The following is an 18,087-nucleotide window of genomic DNA, read 5'->3' as shown; positions in this document are numbered from 1 at the left end:
AGATTTTTTTTTTGCATATTTGGGAGACATACATATATTCTCCCGTTGTTTCTTTGTGAATTGCTTATCCAGTCGCTCTTCCCAATCCTTTCTAACCTCCTCCGATAGATTCTTATAGTTATCATGCAATGTTTTATATGGTCTGTTAATTATTCCTTTTTTAATGACAGCTTCTGTTCTAGATTCTATTAAAAACTGTACCAGGGCTGGTCATTTGTTTAGAACACCTATATTTCTTTCTCTTTCCCATACTCTGATATCAATCCCTGATACATACATACATACATACATACAAATGTTTCAAGCATGGGCATTAAAGCCCTTCTAGCTTGTCAGTATGCCAAAACACTTGTTCCCTTAATAAATGTCCAGGCTGTTCTTAAAAACATCAAAACTAGTACTTGCTTTAATGTAATTTGGTAGTCTGTTCCAAGCATCAGCTATCAGCTACTCTATGTAACAGGGAATGCAATCTCTAACCTGCTGTCCAAATACATTTGTTTATTTACTTATTTGCAGTTTATTGACTGGGAAAGTCCACTGGGCCATACTGGGCCCGTTTTCAGTGGAGGCCCAGGGAGAAAAGCTCCTCGGTATAATGAGTAACACATTTAACATAGAGAATTAAGCACATCAGTAGTATAGCATTGATAGACAATGTGATAATAACAGAGTTGTAATAACTCTTGGTGTCTTGCCATTCTATCATCTTTCCCCCTCAAGTTATTTGCTCCCAATACCTTGTTCCCTTTGACAGTTTTCTCCAATAACCCCTCTTGCCTATTGTCTATATCCCTAATTGCAGTCATCCCTATTGGCAGAATCTCCTTTTTCCATTACCATGTTGGTTTAGTTTTTTGAATACCTTCTACTACTTTATAGATATAATATTCTGTATGATTATTGTTATTCTCCTTAAAGGCCTGCATCCAAAATCCCAGTCTCTCCTTGTTTCTTGAGCTTGCCCCTGCTTCATCATCATCATCCCTTTCCACTTTGAATTATAGTTTTCTGCTTGTACTATGTATAGGATTCTTAAGTGTGTAGCTCTGAAATACCCATTCAGATTGAGCACTCCCATTCCGCCCTAGGTTCTTATCCCATTCATGAGGTAGTGTTATTCATCCACTTCCTTCTCTAACACTACATCTGAAGCCCTTTTTTATGCAGACTACCTGTTCCCCATGTTTACTCCCTTTCGTGTCATTCTTAAACAACTTATACCTTGGCATCTCCATGACCCACCCCTCTTGACAAAGTGGCCGGCCTTAGGCATAGGCCAACTAGGCGGCCGCCTAGGGCGCCGCTCTAGTAGGGGCACTTTTCCAGTATTTATTTGGTGTAGGTAGACTAGGGCGGGGGCACCAGATGGTGTGGTAGGGGGCGCCGTGGAGCCCTTTTGCCTAGGGCACCAGTTGACCTAAGGCCGCTATTAGACAAAGGTCTGTGTTTCTTTGCAAATGCTGAGATCCACCCTCCTTTTGTGAATAACTGCTTGTTGCTCTGTAGTATTACTATCCATATTCCATATGCTACACAATAATACAATCCAGCCATCTATGTCACTTTTGTTCATTACTGTTTTATTCTGTCAGTTTTTCTGCCCTTACTTAAGATCTGAGCACCTACCACTCACTTCCACTTTCTATGATACATCCCCCCCTCTATTTTGATTTAAAAGTGCAGTTTTAACAAATTTCATTTCTAACTGTTCTCTGAGTGACACTATCCATCCTGTCTAAGATGATAGTCCCTGACATAAAGCTGGTCTCTGTGCCATATCTTTCACATTCCAGCTACTACATACTAGCTTTTCTCACTTCTCTTCTGCTACCACCAGTAGCTATGATTCCTAATTAAGTCATCCTTCACTAAGCTGACTGCTGTCCTAGGTTGCACTTCTGAAAATGCAGTCTCCAAGCATCCCATTTTGACATCTTTGCATCTCATTGATCATGTTTACTACCACATCAGCTGTCTCGTCTGAAAAGTCATTGATGCCTACTTGCATCACAGCATGCATGTACCTCCACCCATTAGTGATTGCTACGGTTACTACCTCACATGTCTTATTAAGAATATGCCACTAGATAAGTTTCACTGAAATTACTCTCTTTCATCTTCCATGCTGACTTCTTAAACCTTTTGATGACTGTCACCAGTCAACAAAACCCTTTCCTTTGTTCCAATACAAGCTGTTTTTCCTTGCCTCCTTTCATGCCCTACGTCACTACACCTCCTATCTACAAACTTTCCCACTTCAGGTATGCAGCCTTATGTGCACAGACACAAACACACATCTACAAACTTTTTCACTGAGATATTTGCCATTGTCTAATAGCCTGTGGACATTACATTAATCCCTGTCCCTTAAATAGTAGGAACTCTGCCATAAGCACACCTCTGCAAACTTTTTCAATTGAGATTTTTGTCATTGTGCAATAACCTGTGGACATTACATCTGTCCCTGTCACATAAATAGCAGGAGCTCTTCTGCACCACACACTTGCATGCACACTCACACCTATGGCCAATTTAGAGTGTCTAGTCCACCTGCTGCATGTCTTTGGAATGTGGGAGAAAAACAGAGCACCCGGAGGAAACCCATGTGAATGCAGGGTGGACATGTAAGCTGCACAGAAGGCACTCCAGCCGAAAATCAAACCGGGGAGTCTCTCTCAATGAACATTTCACATAATTTAAAAAGCCACCATTAAACACCTCATCTTCACTTACCGGTTTTAATAATCTGATCTTCTGGCCTTTTACTAGATTTCTTTTTTGCCATAATGGATAGTTGCTAATAAACTGTAGGTAAGCAGTTGTGTATGTGGGTTTCTTATAGATGGCTGACAAAACTTCCTGTTAACATTGTTCCTATAGATTGTGACATCGAAATAATTAGTAACATCTTTGGATGAACGATATATGAATCTTAGAAAATCAGTGGTTGTTTCTAAATGCTTAAAAATTAATTTAGTAGAGCACTAGTACCTAATAATAACACAAGAAAATGTAATCTTACTCAGCCAGTCAAAACATACACACGAGTAATCCAAAACGGTTCTGTGCCTCATTAAATCCAGGACAAGATACACATCTAACACCCAGACACATAGAAACATAATAATACTATAGTTAACAAATACAATACCCACTTTATTCGAGCACTACACTCATTAACCATCCAGTCAACTAATCAAACTCTTGGGGTCCCAAGTCAGTCAAATAACCTTCTTCAGCATTTCTCCTTCCAAACATTTCCCACTGATAACATCAAAAATACATCAAAACATTAAAAGCCTACTGCAACTGCCCCTGTCTGTTTACCTTGTTAATATCTAAAAATAACAGTTGAGTCTATTGCATATCCAGTTTCGTGTCTGATAACTTGGTCTGTATCTGAAAATGAAGTCCCCTCAGTATGGGAAAAATCAATCATTATTCCACTATACAAGGGTGGAATCAGTACACATATTTCAAACTTTAGGCTAATTGTCGTTTTATCTCCCCTATCAAAATATTAGAAAAATGTGTTTGTATGCAACTTTTTAACTATCCAATAGATAACCGGCTACTGTCTTCAACCCAACACAGCTTCCATCCTCATCAAAGCACAACTACAGCTTTGATGAATTTTGTTAATACTGTAACCACCCACAGAAATATTGGAAGCCTAGTCACCATCTTCTTAGACCTATCAAAAGGTTTTACTGTCTCCCCTCAGAAACTTAAATAAACACTCAGCCTTAGGTCTCACCAGCTCTTTGCTGCAATGGTTCCATAGCTAACTCTCAAAACAGAGGACAAGCAGTGAAATGGAAAAAAAATTATCTGATATTGTCAGTTTTTCATCTCATCCTCACATAAGGGGTCTGGATCAGATCTATCAAATCTGACTCAGCCGTTACTAAGCTTATGGCAACCAAAAAGCTGTTGGATACCTCCACTTATCCACAGTGCAGCTCTTCCTGTTACCACAGATCTAATTTGCCGCTTTGCAAAGACATTGTCCAATCAGCTAGCTCTTGGGTTATCAGGTCGTATTATTAACATTTTTTCATCTAAAGTCTAATTTCTATATCTTATTAGAGTATTTAGTCTCTTTTTGTCTCTCCCTTGCCTTTAAGAACCCTTCTTTAACAGTAACCGTTTTTTATTAGGTTACTTTGTTTTTTCTCTCTCACTCTCTTTCACTTTCCAGCTAGTAACTGTCTTTTTTATAGGTTACTTCTCTCCCCTTTTCCCTTTAAGATATTTCTTTAACTACTATCATTAGTAGTTCTCCCTTTCTTCCTTTTCCATCTATTTCTGTTTAAAAAAAAAAAAAAAAGACTTTTCTCGCTTTTTCTCTGTTTTGCCCCTAAGTGTGCATGTGTCTGTGTGAGTGACTTCTCTGTCTGTATTCCTTTCATCATGAGGAGAAACACGAAAAACCTGCTGGATTTAAAAAAATGCTTAAAGTGTGGGCCTGTGTGTTTATTGTCTTGGGCCCCTTCACTTGCAAGAGGATTGTGTGATCTGCCATTCTTTCAACCACTGAGCTTTGGTTGAAAGAAAAAAATAAGCTGATCTTGAGGGGCATGTTACCTTCTGCTTTTGAGGAGGCTATTTCTGGAAGTCAGGTAAAATTTTGGTCTTCCTGGAAAACTAAATCAGCTCATTCGACCCTCTGCTTCTTCACTTTCCTCAAAATCCTCTGACAGAGGAAAGAAGAGGCCCTCCTTGGCTCCGACGGAACCTTCAGAGCCGAAAGCAAAAATGTCAAAACCTCCCAAGTCTGTGGAGTCTGTGACTCGGTCGGAGGCTTTGGTGCCGGTCACCACTGAGTTGGATCCTGCTTCTTCGGCTCTGATTCTATCTAGTAAGGATAGATCGGGACCATTGATGTCAGATTTGACAAGTCCTTTTAAACCTTTTTTTACACTACCATGGACTCGGTACTCCCTGACATTTGATCCTGTTCCGTCGAAGGTACTGTCTCCCTTTTTATCCAGACCAAGATCCCCATCTGTATCCTCTTCCCATTCGACCAGGAGCCTTACTGAAGAAGACATGGAATAGATGGTGCAGGGCATCACTAAGTCCCCCTCAGCCTCTAGCTGTGCTGTGCAAGGTCTGTCTAAACCATCTACTCCCCCTCTTCTTCCTCCTCCGACTTCAGAGCAAGTTACAGAGTCATTGGATCCAATATGCCCGGTGCCTTTCAGCTCTGATCCAAAGATGTTCACTTCCTCAGATCAGACCTTTGCTTGGAGCTCTTCAGCCTTTTCAGAGACGGAGAGTTCCAGGAGCCTCAGTGAGCCTCGCAAACCTTGTGTGCACTCGACTCCCAGATCTTCAGAACAGTCAATGCACCTTGGGGTTTCAGCAAAGGTGAGCTTGGCTCCAGCTTCAACCCCTGGTGAACTGTCTTCTGGATTGGAGGAGACCCCATCCCGTAAGCATGGCTTGTCAGATCTGGAGTCCTCATCCATTCAGGAACAATCAGCCTTTGTGGCTTTGGAGAGGGCTATAGCTGCCACTGCATCTAGAAGGACACCTGTCCCCTCACATCCACAATCCCATCATGATATTCTGCGGTCCTCTTCCAACCAGGATGTACCACAGGGACACCAAGACCTCAGGTGCCAGTATACCCAATTTGGTACCCCTGCCTCTTCCGATACTTCCCCAGACTACCCCACTGAAGAGGTCCCTAGGAAGAGGCATTACAAGAGGAAGCATTTGGACTGCATGGTGGAGTCAGCCATGGAAGACACTGACCTTGATGAGGGAGAAAGATCCCCACAGTCACCTCCTGAGGATGTTTCCTTTGGGGAGATTCTGAAACAGAGGGAAGCCTGGCAGTCCAGTAATCTCTCACCTACGGAGTCGGTGTACCTGGTGGTCTTTGGTTCCTGCCCGTCTACCTCCTGGGTGACTCTGCCCACTGATGAGCTCATAGGTTTGTTCTCTCAGCAGGCGTGGAAGACTCTGGTTTCTATCAAACCTATTCCCCGGAGACCGAATAAAATAATCACTACTCCATCTGACTTCTGAATGAAAGGGTTTGCAATAGCGGTGGTGACCAAGAAGGAACTTTCTAAGGAGAGTTCATCTATTCATCCTCCTAATAAGAATTCTAGGACAATGGGCCGATGTGGGAAGTGAGTATTTTCTTCAGTGACCTTTGCCTTGCAATCTCTAAATTATCTTTCTCATTTCACCAGGTTGCAAAGGGATCTGACCAAGGAGCTGTCAGATACCCTTGAAGGATCAGTACCTGAGGAAGCAAAAGAGAAGGTAGCTTCTTAGTTAGCCACCCAACATTCTATAGCTAACTCTTCCATGAAGCTCATTGCGCGTGCAGCTGAAGGAACGAATACAGCGGTGGTTTCCTGCATATCTATGAGGAGCCATGCTTGGATGCACCTTTGCAATTTTGCAGAGCCTATTAAGTCTTTATTCATCAATACACAGTTTGACGGCACTTTTCTTTTTGATCCCAAAGTCAATGATATACTATCCAGGTTTGAAGAGGAAGGTAAGACCTTTTCTGCTGTGAGCGTACATTTTTCGGCTCCAAAGAGACCTTATCCTAAGGATCACAGAGGTAGCAGAAAAATGTGCTTTAAGAAGTCTCAAGGTCCTACCAAGACACCCATGGAGAGTTTTCTCCCAGAGGCAGAGGGGGGAGCAATAATGGAAGATGCCGCCCTCGCAGCAGAGGAGGTCAGCCAAACCAAGGGTCCTGGGAGTCTTTCTTCGGGAAGTCCTTTCAGTGCTCATGAAAGGAGGCCCAATTGTCTACCTCTGGAGGCAATCGGGGGTTGACTATCCCTGCATTGGAGAGCCTGCCAAAAAATAACTTCCAATGTGTGGGTGCAGAGGATAATATCTAGGGTTTACCAAATTCCTTTTTCTCAACAACCCCCTCCCAGCAAGAAAATCTCAGACATTCCACCTAGTCAAAGGGATCAGGCAGTCATTCAAATCCAAAGACTGCTAGAAAAAAAAAGTCATCCAAGATGCCCCCGAGATCAGGGAAGATTTGGAATTTACCCAAGGTTTTTTTTTTTTTAGTTCCAAAGAAAACAGGAGACTGGAGACCAATCTTGGATCTCAGCAGACTGAACAAGTCAGTTCAACATTGCAAGTTCCGAATGGTCACAGTGTAGTCCATATTCGTTTTCTGGAACAGGATGACTGGATGTGCTGTATTGATCTTCAGGATGTGTACTACCATAGAAAATGGACAGACACTCCAGAAGATATTTATGCTTCTGGCTGGGAGCCAGTCATTATCAGTTCAGAGCACTACCCTTTGGTCTCACTACTACCCCCAGAGTGTTTACCAAATGCATGGCAGTGGTTGTAGCTCACCTGAGACAACAAGGATTCTGGGTGTTTCGTTATTTAGATGACTAGCTGATATCCGCCCTGACCGGGCATCTACTTATCTGCACAAAAGACTCTGTTCTTCAAGTCTGTTCTGAGCTAGGCATAACCATAAATTATCAAAAATCTCATCTGGAACCAACTCAAACACTAGAGTTCGTAGGAGCACTACTAGACACCACTCAAATGATTGCAGTACTTTCTCCCTCCAGAGTATTAACAATTAGATGGCAAACATACAGATTAATCAGGAACAGGAAAGTAGCAGCCCACCATGTTCAACAGACATTAGGATCAATGGCCGTGGTGATAATGTTGGTTCTATTAGCCAGATTTCACATGCGGATACTGCAGTGGCTTCTAGCTGGTCAGTGGTCAATAATCCACCAACAGATGTCTCACCAAATTGTTATAACAGACACATGCAAAAGGAATCCTTCATGGTGGATTCGTTCAGAACAGGGGACACAAGTTCGACCCTTTATTCTCCCTCAACCACAGGCTTCGGTGACCACGGATGCTTCCCAGATAGAGTGGGGGATCACTATCTGGGGAATACAGTCCAAGGAACCTGGTCCACATATGAGGCCAAACTCCACATAAACATCCCGGAGACGAGGGCAGTGCATCTAGCATTGCAGGCATTTCAGACTGTTCTTCCTTTGGGAACTGTAGCGATCCAGTCAGACAACATGTTGGTGGTCTGGTACATATACAAGCAAGAAGGAACCAGTTCATACCCTCTGTGTTGAGAAGCACTCAGAGTGTGGCAATAGATGATCTCATCCAACGGCTTTCTTATAGCAATGCACATTCTGAGAAGGTCCAACATCACAGTGGACAAGTTGAGCAGAGCCATTCGAATGCTCACGAGTGGTCCCTCAACCAGAAGGTAGTAGAGAACATTTTCCGCACATGGGGCCGGCCTTGCTGTGATCTTTTTAACCCTCCCCTAAACAACAAATGCAGCAGCTACTTCACCCTAATCCCCCCACCATGGCAGTCCTCAAGGGATGCTCTAATACATGAGTGGCCTCCTGGTCTGTTGTATGCCCCCCATTCCCTTGATTCCCAAATTCCTTCAGAAAGCCAACAGGTTGAAGAGAACAGTAATCCTCTTTGCCCCGTACTGGCCTTGACACATCTGGTTTCCTTTCGTTTGGCCTTATCTACAGAAGGAGCCCTGGATTCTAGAACCCTTTCTGGACCTACTGTCACATCCGACAGGAATGCTTCATCCCAACCTTCACAACCCCAAGCTGATGGCTTGGTTCCTCCAGTTCCGTTGATTTCCAGACCACCTCACTAGTCCGTCATACTTTGATATCCTCCCATAAGTCATCCGCTCAAAAACTCTATAGGAGTAAATGGAAGAAGTTTGTAATTTGGGCTCAACAACACAACGTGGATCCTCTCACGGCCCCTATTCACTCTATTCTATAATTCTTAGCCCATCTTTTGAATAATGGAGCTGCTGCTTCTACTATTAAGGTGCAGTTAGCAGCCATCTCAAATTTTCACATTGGGATAGTTAACTTATCTCTCATTTCCCACAAACCTTGCAAAGCCTTCTTAAAAGGGACCATGTTGTTAAGTCCTCCCCACAAGGATTCTTCTCCCCCTTGGGACCCTAATTTGGTACTACGTCTGATTGTTCAACTGCCCTTCGAACCTGCAGCCACTTGTGATAGTAAGTTTCTATCCTGAAAAACTATCTTTTTGGTGGCTATCACATCTGCCAGAAGGATATCAGAAATTCAGACATTATCTTCCCAGCCTCCGAGACAGAGTCTCTTTGCGTAGCAACCCCTCTTTTCTGCTCAAAGTTGTTTCAGAAAGAAATATTAATCAGACCATATATTTGCCTGTTTTCTTCCCTGATTTCACTAATAAGGGTGAATATGTTCTGCATTTGTTAGATGTTCATATACAGTTACATTTCTATTTACATAGAACTAAAGAGCTTCGGGAAGCAAGCCAATTGTTTTTTGCCTTTGCAAGCCCTAGGAAAGGCCTACCAGTTTCCAAAGTTACCTTGTCAAACTGGCTTTCTCATTGCATTTCCTTCATTTACTCCTCAAAAGGCATTAAACCTTTCAAATCCATTTGAGCTCACTCAACCAGGGTCAATGGCCACATCTGCAGTCTTCCAGACAAATAATTCCATGGATGATATTTGTGCAGCAACCAGATGGGCAAACCATCATACCTTTATCCTCATTACAAGTTAGAGTTGGTCTCCAGGGGAAGAGCCTCCTTTGGCATGATGGTTCTGAGGAACATTCTCCCATGAGTCCATCTGGGGTAAAGGTAGCTGGGGACTCGGTCCCATATGTGAGGATGAAATGAAAAATTAACAGTATCAGATAAAGAAGTTGTGCGCTCACCTTAACGTTCCAGCTGTATTTTCGATTTTTTATCTCTCCTCACATCCCCTCCCTTCAACCTCCTTCCTTGGGTTTTCAGGTTGAACAGGAAGAGAATTTCAGGTCTTTGCTTGTTATTTCCAATACTCCAGAAGTGTTCTCCTTAAAAATGTTTTTAGCATTAAAACAAAATTCATTCTTCTGTGGTAATAATTCTAGCAAACAAGATCTGAGGTAACAGGAAGAGATGCATTGTGGGTAAGGGGAGATATCCAAGAGCTTTTTGGTTGCCACAAGTTTAGTAACAGCCGAGTTATATCCGATGGATCTGATCCAGACCCCTTATGTGAGGAGAGATGAAAAATCGACAATACAGATGGAACATTATGGTGAGTACATAACTTCTTTTTTCTCCATCTTGACAGTAACCATTGGTGTTCCACAAGGATCTACACTAGACCCTATACTTTTCAATATATTCATCAATGACCTCTACACTGCTACAAAAAATGCTACCCTAGGTCAGTATAGTGGTGACCATAATCTACTCTGCCAAATCTCTCTCTAAGCAGCAAGACTTTACACAATAATCCTTATCGATTGAAACATGGCTAAATAATTCACAACTACTTCTAAACTCTGTAAAAAACTATATTACTACTCTTCATCCCAAAATATGTCTCTGCCACAACTGCCCTTATTCCACTCTGTCCCTTCCTTCTTCTCCTGCAGTTCCCACCTCTTCTCTTTCCCCTCTTTTGATGTCTTCTTTGATCCGTTCCATAGTGGGCACCTTTACCTTGACCTGTTCCTCTGTCTTCCACCATCCTGACTCACATGAGCCACTCTGTACTTGTCCACTGTGTACCTTCCTATCCTCTGGTTCCTGCCCAGCCTAATGTTCTTCTCCTTGCCTGTGTTCCATATCCTGCTTCTGGCCTGCTTTTCACTTGCTGTCCTGCATGTGATTTTCTTGTCCACTCTTTTACCAGTCATCCAGCATTAAAATGTTCTGTTTTTTACTACATTAAAACCTCTGAAATGTTATACGTGTAATATTTTTGAGAGACAGTAATCCATATTTACCATCGTCAATGAAAATTTAAAAAAGCTGCCCAGTGCTTCTGGATTTTGAACCTTGGCAGCTGTAATCTTAAGCTGTTTGCCTGAAAATGGTACCTATGTGTATCCTTGTTTATGTTAAGTTGTCTGCCTACGTTTTGTTGCAAATTCTTAAAAAGTCAAAATTAAATTTTTTAAAAAGTCAAAATTTAATTCCCCTTAATTCTTTGATATTTGGAAACCACAAAAGACATTTTTGCCCTGGATTCCAGCAATTTTCTGAACAAAATTTGTTTGTATGCTTTCAGCATGTTAATATCAGATTTTTAGTATGGACTTCATGTTGTTTGACCATATTCTAACATAGCTCTGAACGTAAGCTTTTAGTAGCAAAAAGAATATTGAAGAATGTATACAAGCAATGTATTTTAAAGAATAGTAGAATATTCCTGAAGCCTTCTTGCACATCATATCTTTATAGGGTTCAATACATTTAATTGATGTTTTTTTTTTACTTCATATAATGACAAAGCAAGTACAGCTGATCGAAAATCAGCTGATCCAGCTGTACTGCCTTTTTTAGCAAGATCATGAGATAGTGGGCTTTGGGAAATTTGCCCTTTCTCCACTGTAGTACACACTCAGATTTGGTATATATAATTAGCAGTGGGGCTTGCTTTTGTTTTGTTTGTCAATGTTATTAATTTCAAACATTAGATGATTGATAATTAGAGGTTCAATTTTATCAATTTTATTCAATGAAATGTGAGAAATCCCTTTATAGACAGTAAATCTCAGTTGCCTGTAGGTTTGTATTCCCAGACCTTTGTAAGTATGACAAGGCCTGGCCTTTTCAGTGCTTGTAGGGTACCTGTATTTGTGGCTTACTTTTTCAAAATACATTGCAATAATTTGGTTCATATTTACAGAAATCTGATTTCATTCTGAATACTGAGATATGTGATTTAAATTTAATTGAAGTATTTTGTCAGTACTGATTTTTAAAAATAATAGTAGTACTGAAGACAGAATATGCAGTGTTACCAGATGAATGTTTAATAGAATTTTCCTCATTTCTTTCCCCAGCACATGCCACAGTGGTCAGTGGCACTGCACTGGACAGCCTTGTGGACCTGATATGCCCTGCCAGGACAATGAGTTCTCTTGTAATAGTGGACGGTGCATCCCAAATGTGTGGGTGTGTGATAATGAAGATGATTGTGGTGATGGTTCTGATGAACTCTGTCTGCCAACCTGCAGTGTACAAGAGTTTCAGTGCATGAATGGAGAATGTATCCCAGAGATCTTTCGATGTGATGGACAAACTGACTGTGCTGACCACTCGGATGAAAAAGGATGCCTGACTATCAACTGTATGGCTGGGGAATTCAGATGTGCAAATGGAAGGTGTATCTCACGAGCCAGTGTTTGTGATGGAGTCCTAGACTGTGGGTTTGCAGATGATTCTGATGAAGCAGGTAAGTCAGTTTTTACACAAAGCTTGGAAATTACTTCTGTGTCTCTTTCTGAAGATTACATCAATGTGTTGTTTCCATTGCTGTTCATTAAGTTGTCACTAATGCTGAAAAGATGTAGAACCCACAATTAAATTGTTTGCATTAGATTTGCTTCACGCTAGAAAGCACAGATACTCCATTGTTAGACTCTCAGCTCTTATTTCACTGGTTCTCTTCCTTGCTAGGATGGCCTCTGCATAGTTTCCATGCCCTCCCTCTGTCTGTATGGGTTTTTGACTGGTGCTGTGCTTATCCTCACAACTGTAAACATTTAGATGAATGGTGGCCCTATAAGTTGTCCATAGCTGTATATGTGTGTATGGGTGTGGTGGGGTGCGTCTTCTTCCCATGTACTGATATCCTGTCCACGAGTGGTTCTCTGCCTGTTGCTTGCTAAAACAGACTCTGGATGTCTTGCTACCTTTAATTGTAGAAGGTGTCCTTAATTTCATTAACAAGTAAACATATGCCATTGATGCAGATGCAGAATACCCCAGGAAGCTGTTAGCATAAAACTTTCCATTTCCTTTTCATTCCCTAAAAATACAGGGCCTGGAAGGAAGAAAAGTGACCAATACATCAGTTATTTAGAGTTAAGGAAAACTATCTTAGCCAAGGATTCCACGATTCCAGATATGGGAGCCACAATAAAACTAGCAGTTTATAAATTCTGTAAAACCTTGCACACTTCTGTGATAGTTCATCCTTTTCATGTGAAGCATTTTGACCTCGAGTGACATTTCTTGAGTGTCATCCTTACACCGCAACCATTACTTCTTTTTTTTATTTTTGACACATTTTAACTATCAAATCCCTCTTTTTGTCTTGCAGTAAGTTTACATAGCATTAAATTAATAAATAATAACAATGTGCCTTTATGATTAAATGTGCTGCAAGCATTAGTGAACCAATAATATGTCAGTTTCTAACATTGTTTAATGGCATCTGTATATTATTTGTGGGTGAAAGCAGATAAATATCACATTTATCTTTTTATTCAGCTTTCATTTGAGGCACATTACTGTTTATTTTTTTCTCTAACTGATAACAGGATGTGAATCCTTGTGTGGTGCAGCTGAATTCCGATGCTCATTTGGGAAATGTGTAATGTACATCCACCGTTGTGATGGCCACGATGACTGTGGGGACTACAGTGATGAACGAAACTGTGTGTGTGGGCAGAATGAATTTCAATGTGAGGACAGTCGCTGCCTTAGCAGAACAAAGGTGTGCAATGGAAAATACGACTGCTCATCTGGAATTGATGAGTTGGTTTGTACAGCACCAGGTAAAATTTTATTTCAGTTTAGTAATATTCAAGATAATTCAGTGAGAAATGCAATATGCTTTATTGTTCATACATGTGATCATTTTAAGTTTAGCATTCAGCCATCTAGTTACAACTGTCCAGATGAATTAAGAACATAACCTTAATTATACAAATGTTGTTGACAATAATAAACATTCCTGAATACAGTACTTTTGCCTTAATGTTTACAGTTATGGCAGTCTCCTTATGATGGAAAGTTAATTTTAAAGTGAACTATTTTAAAGCTATGCTGTCCAAGCAGACTTATGGCCATCCTTAGTGAATGCAAGTGAACTGCAAAGCATTTAACGTGATTTTGTCATGTTTCACTTGAAAACTGAAAAACAGCAATTCACTTGCCCTAAGATGGTACTCAGTGACTGAAGAATATATCAGGCAACAGTAATATACAGGTCCACAGGTCATGCGTTTGCACAAGACAGCATTACATCAATAGCGCTTAAAACTTAACTTTGTGGAGTCAATGCTGCCTTGCTTACTGCATGCAGGAATGTAATGGCATTCTAAACTGTGAAAGTACACACCTCTATATGCATGCTTATATGCATACTCATGTTTTCTTCCTCTTTATTTTCTAACATGAAGAATGAAGGGAGACGTTATTTACATAGACTCATTATGTATTATTGTATGCTTATGTAGTATTATTGTATACTTTTGTTCAAAAGTTGAGAGGTGTGAGACTCAAGCTTTTTATCAAAAGGTATAAAAAGCTTTTTATTTAAATTTTGCTTATATGTTTTAAGTTGCACTTATAATGATTTGGGTGGTGATACTTTCTTCTGCATCTTTGCTTTTTGTCCATTTATCTGTTTGCAATTTTTTTAGTTTGTTCTTTGACCTTAGTCTTACAGCTTCATTTGCAGTTGTGTGACAATTGTATATTACTGCAAGATTGTTTATACATTGTACTGCTCTTCTATTTTCATAAGTAGAATCACAGGTAAAAGGGAGCTTTTTATTTTGAACCCAGAGTGGGGCAGCATTCTTGTAGCTTCTTTCACAGTTGTGGCAGGACTGTTATCTACCAGATTTCTGCTTCACTTAGTCAGTTATTACATCATTACTTGTAAATTTCTGCATAGTCTGGTGCCATAGTCTGTGGCAGGTTTGTAGTAGTGGCAGTACTGTGAATTCTGCTCTAAGGTTTGTTCTTCAGTACTTTATATAGCTTTATGCACCTGCTTAAAGTTGCATTCCACTAAAAATATGTGGTGGGATTGCAGTAGTGGCAGTATTGGGAATTCTGCTCCAGGGTTTGTGCTTCAGTACTTGTCATAGCTTTAGATACCAGTTTAAAGTTGCATTCCACTAATCTGATGCCTTAATCTGTGGTGGGATTGCAGTAGTGGCAGTACTAGGAATTCTACTACAAGATTTGTGCCTCAGTACGTTTTATAGCTGTATATACCCATACTCTGAGGGGGTCCTGAGTTAATCCTGCTGCATCCTTGGCAGATAGATTTATTTTATTGTTTTGCACCTCAGTTAACTGTTTAGAGTGTTACTACTTTATTTTTGCCTTAAAACCATTCTCAAGGTCTCTAATAACTGAAATTGCCTTGTAAAAGTAGTTTAAGTTGTTTCATTGTAGCATTACACTTGTAAGCATCCTTTCTTCAGAAAGTAAATTGTATCTATAAAACTTCCCTTAGAATTAGGGTTGCTTCCTTTTGCTGTGGCTGAAACAGGACAGTGGTCTCACATACCAGCATCACCTGTAAGTCTACCTATCCCCTCCTTTTTCCCTGTCCTCTCTGCCCACATCCACACCCATTTTGTGATGTGATTTGTCATGCCAGGGGAGGTGGGATGACTTATTTTCCTTGACTGCATTGCATTAGTGATGCTTGTCTTTTAAAAAGCAGTTCAGGTGTGAATTTTAACAAGCACTGGTATTCTGTTTGTTTCATTGCCCCACTCACCAGACTGAACAAGAAGAAAATAATAGTTAGTTGCTTATCTGGAGCCAGGATCTGACAAGTTACACATGCATTCAAAGTACTACACCAGAGGTACCACTATGATTCTGTCATAGTCCATAATGACTGTTAACAACTTGAGATGTACTTACCTGGACTAAATGAAGAGAGACATTGTTGATTTCTCTAAATGTGTGTCTCAGGCGGGTATGTGCCTTGCATTAAGCAGCATTCTACCTTCAACAAGGATGATGCCACATTAGAAACAAAAGATGATTAATTTCAATAATTGGCTTAGTTAGTGGTGTCTTTCTAGGGGGATTCAATATTTGTCAGTATGGGAATACATGGTTAACAGACCATGTTGCTTTGCAAAGGATGGCCTGCACCTGTTCTCCCTTGGTTTCCAAATATTGGCTAAAATGTTATCAACCCCACTTAGAGGTTTTTTTTTAGGCAAACCCAAACTGACAAACATACAAGTATATACAAATATTTATTTATTTATTTATTTATTTATTGACATTTATTAACCGGGTTTGTCCAACTGGGCTTGTGGCCCAATGTGAGAGTGTTCAATCTCGCCGTTTGTTCTTACACACGGGTTCGGAGCCGATCCTCGGCTCCGAGTCAGCCACATAGCAAAGCTCTGCATCTTAGAGAAGCTCGAGACCAGGCTATATCCCACAATCCTCCCTGCCATTACTCAGATCTAGTTTGCCGCTGCAACGGATCACATCGACGAGAGCTCGGACCAGAGAAAATTTTGTTATATTCAGATAAGATTGTTATATTTTTACTTTAAAAAGTTCTTATAGTTATTGGGAATTTAGTTTTTGATTAGTACTAAAGTGTGTGTGTGTGTTATTGTAGTTAGTCCTGTCATTTTTTCATAGGTTTCCCTTTGGGGCCTACCTCTTCTAATCACTTATAGCAATATATATATTTTTTCTTATAGTTATAGCTAGTGTTTTAAACCTTTTCACAGTAAAGTGTCTTACTACTGGTTATGTCAGAAAAAGCCAAATCCGGTTTTAAAAGATGTCAGTGTGGGCAGAAAATGTCCATCACTGACAACCACACTTCCTGTGTCTACTGTCTTGGCCCTCTCCACTTGCAAGAGGATTGCTCTATATGCCATTCCTTCAGTGGGAGGGTCATGACAGATAGACGCAGGAAACTTATAGATAGGGGACTACTTAAGCCTGCCTTCCAGGAGGCTTTGGACAAGTCGGACCAGGCTTCTAAGTCCTCGAAGGGGTCGAAGATGTCGGAGCCCATGTCATCGGCTCCGAGTTCATCTTCGAAAGTTCGTTCGCCGGTTCCACAGACTTCGGGGCCGAGCGTCGAATGTTTATCTTTCACTGAGCCCCAGGTCTTGGAACCAGTATCGGAGCTACCGCTACCTTCCATTCTTCGGTCGGTGCCATCTTCGGCCCCTTCGACCCGATCTTCCAGACCGTTATCCAATACAGATGTGGATCGTGTCATGCAGAAACTTATGGAGAACACGGCCCTTTCCAAGTTGATTGCAGTTTCCTCCCAATTAGTGTCAAAACTAGAAGGCCTCCCTTTATCTCCAACAGGTCCTCCTTCGAGACCCATCCAGTCTTCGGAGCCGGGAGAGGATGAGCCGATGATAGTGGAGCCCTCGGTGCCGAAACCGTCCATTGCGCAATCGACACCATTGACTTCGACTCCTTCGGAACCTGTAGGTGAGTCGCGGAGTCGATGATCTCTCCTCGGTTCCGGGACCGAGAGTCGTACCGACCTTTCGGTGCCGACTCTCCCTCTCGGGGCCTCGGCACAGATTGGCTCGGCTCCGTCCTCGGGGTCGAGGCCAACGGGCCCCGTGTCTGGGATTCTTCCATGTTCTTCGGAACCGGAGGAGTCCTCGGCCTGAGGTTCAGGGGTTTTTGACCTTATGAGGAAGGTTTTGTCTACACAGACAACAACTTCATCGGAGGCGTCTTCTCCCTCCCCTAAGGAGCCACTCTCTGTTTCTGTTCCCACGACACATCCAAAGCGTAGAGCACCATTGCCTCAGCCCAGAGGGTGCCCCCTGTTCCTCGGAGGCCTCACCAGAAGCCCCCTCCGATGAGGTTCCGAGGAAAAGACTGTGCAAGAGGAGGCACTTGGATTCCCCGCAGGAATCTCTAACATCTGACACTGACTTGGATGAGGCAGAGGGGTCCCCAAAATCCCCCTCTGAGGATGTCTCATTTGTGGACATCTTGGAGATCTTAAAACAGAGGGGTGATTGGCAGTCCCTAGCCCCCCACTGAGGACGAGTCGGCGTTGCTGAAGGCTTTTGGTGCTCAACCTTCTACCTCCTGGGTTACTCCGCCCTTCGATGAATTAATGGATTTAATTGCTCGAAGGGCGTGGGAGACACCGGACACAGTGGAACCAGTCCCTCGAAAACCAAGCAAGTTTATCACCGCTCCCCAGGACAAGGCTTATCTCACCAAGGGAGTCCCGGTCGACGCTATGGTGGTGGCTGCAGCCAC

The 18,087-nt window shown here is 41.7% G+C and overlaps 1 protein-coding gene across 1 annotated transcript in view; it reads left to right on the top strand.

Moving 5' to 3' along the window:
* LOC122797804 (SCO-spondin-like) overlaps positions 1-18,087 on the top strand; it is a 4,708,783-nt gene that overhangs the window by 1,110,261 nt on the left and 3,580,435 nt on the right. Inside the window, exons 29-30 of the mRNA XM_044066325.1 lie at positions 11,895-12,286; positions 13,377-13,613. Coding sequence (XP_043922260.1) covers positions 11,895-12,286; positions 13,377-13,613 — 629 coding nt within the window. The remainder of the gene's footprint in view (positions 1-11,894; positions 12,287-13,376; positions 13,614-18,087) is intronic.

The sequence above is a fragment of the Protopterus annectens genome, chromosome 3.part1 (assembly GCF_019279795.1).
Source record: "Protopterus annectens isolate FY-2018-M chromosome 3.part1, PAN1.0, whole genome shotgun sequence".
Lineage (NCBI taxonomy): Eukaryota > Metazoa > Chordata > Ceratodontiformes > Protopteridae > Protopterus > Protopterus annectens.
The sequence above is the reverse complement of the archived record's forward strand: the minus strand, read 5'-3'. Positions and strand labels throughout refer to the sequence as shown.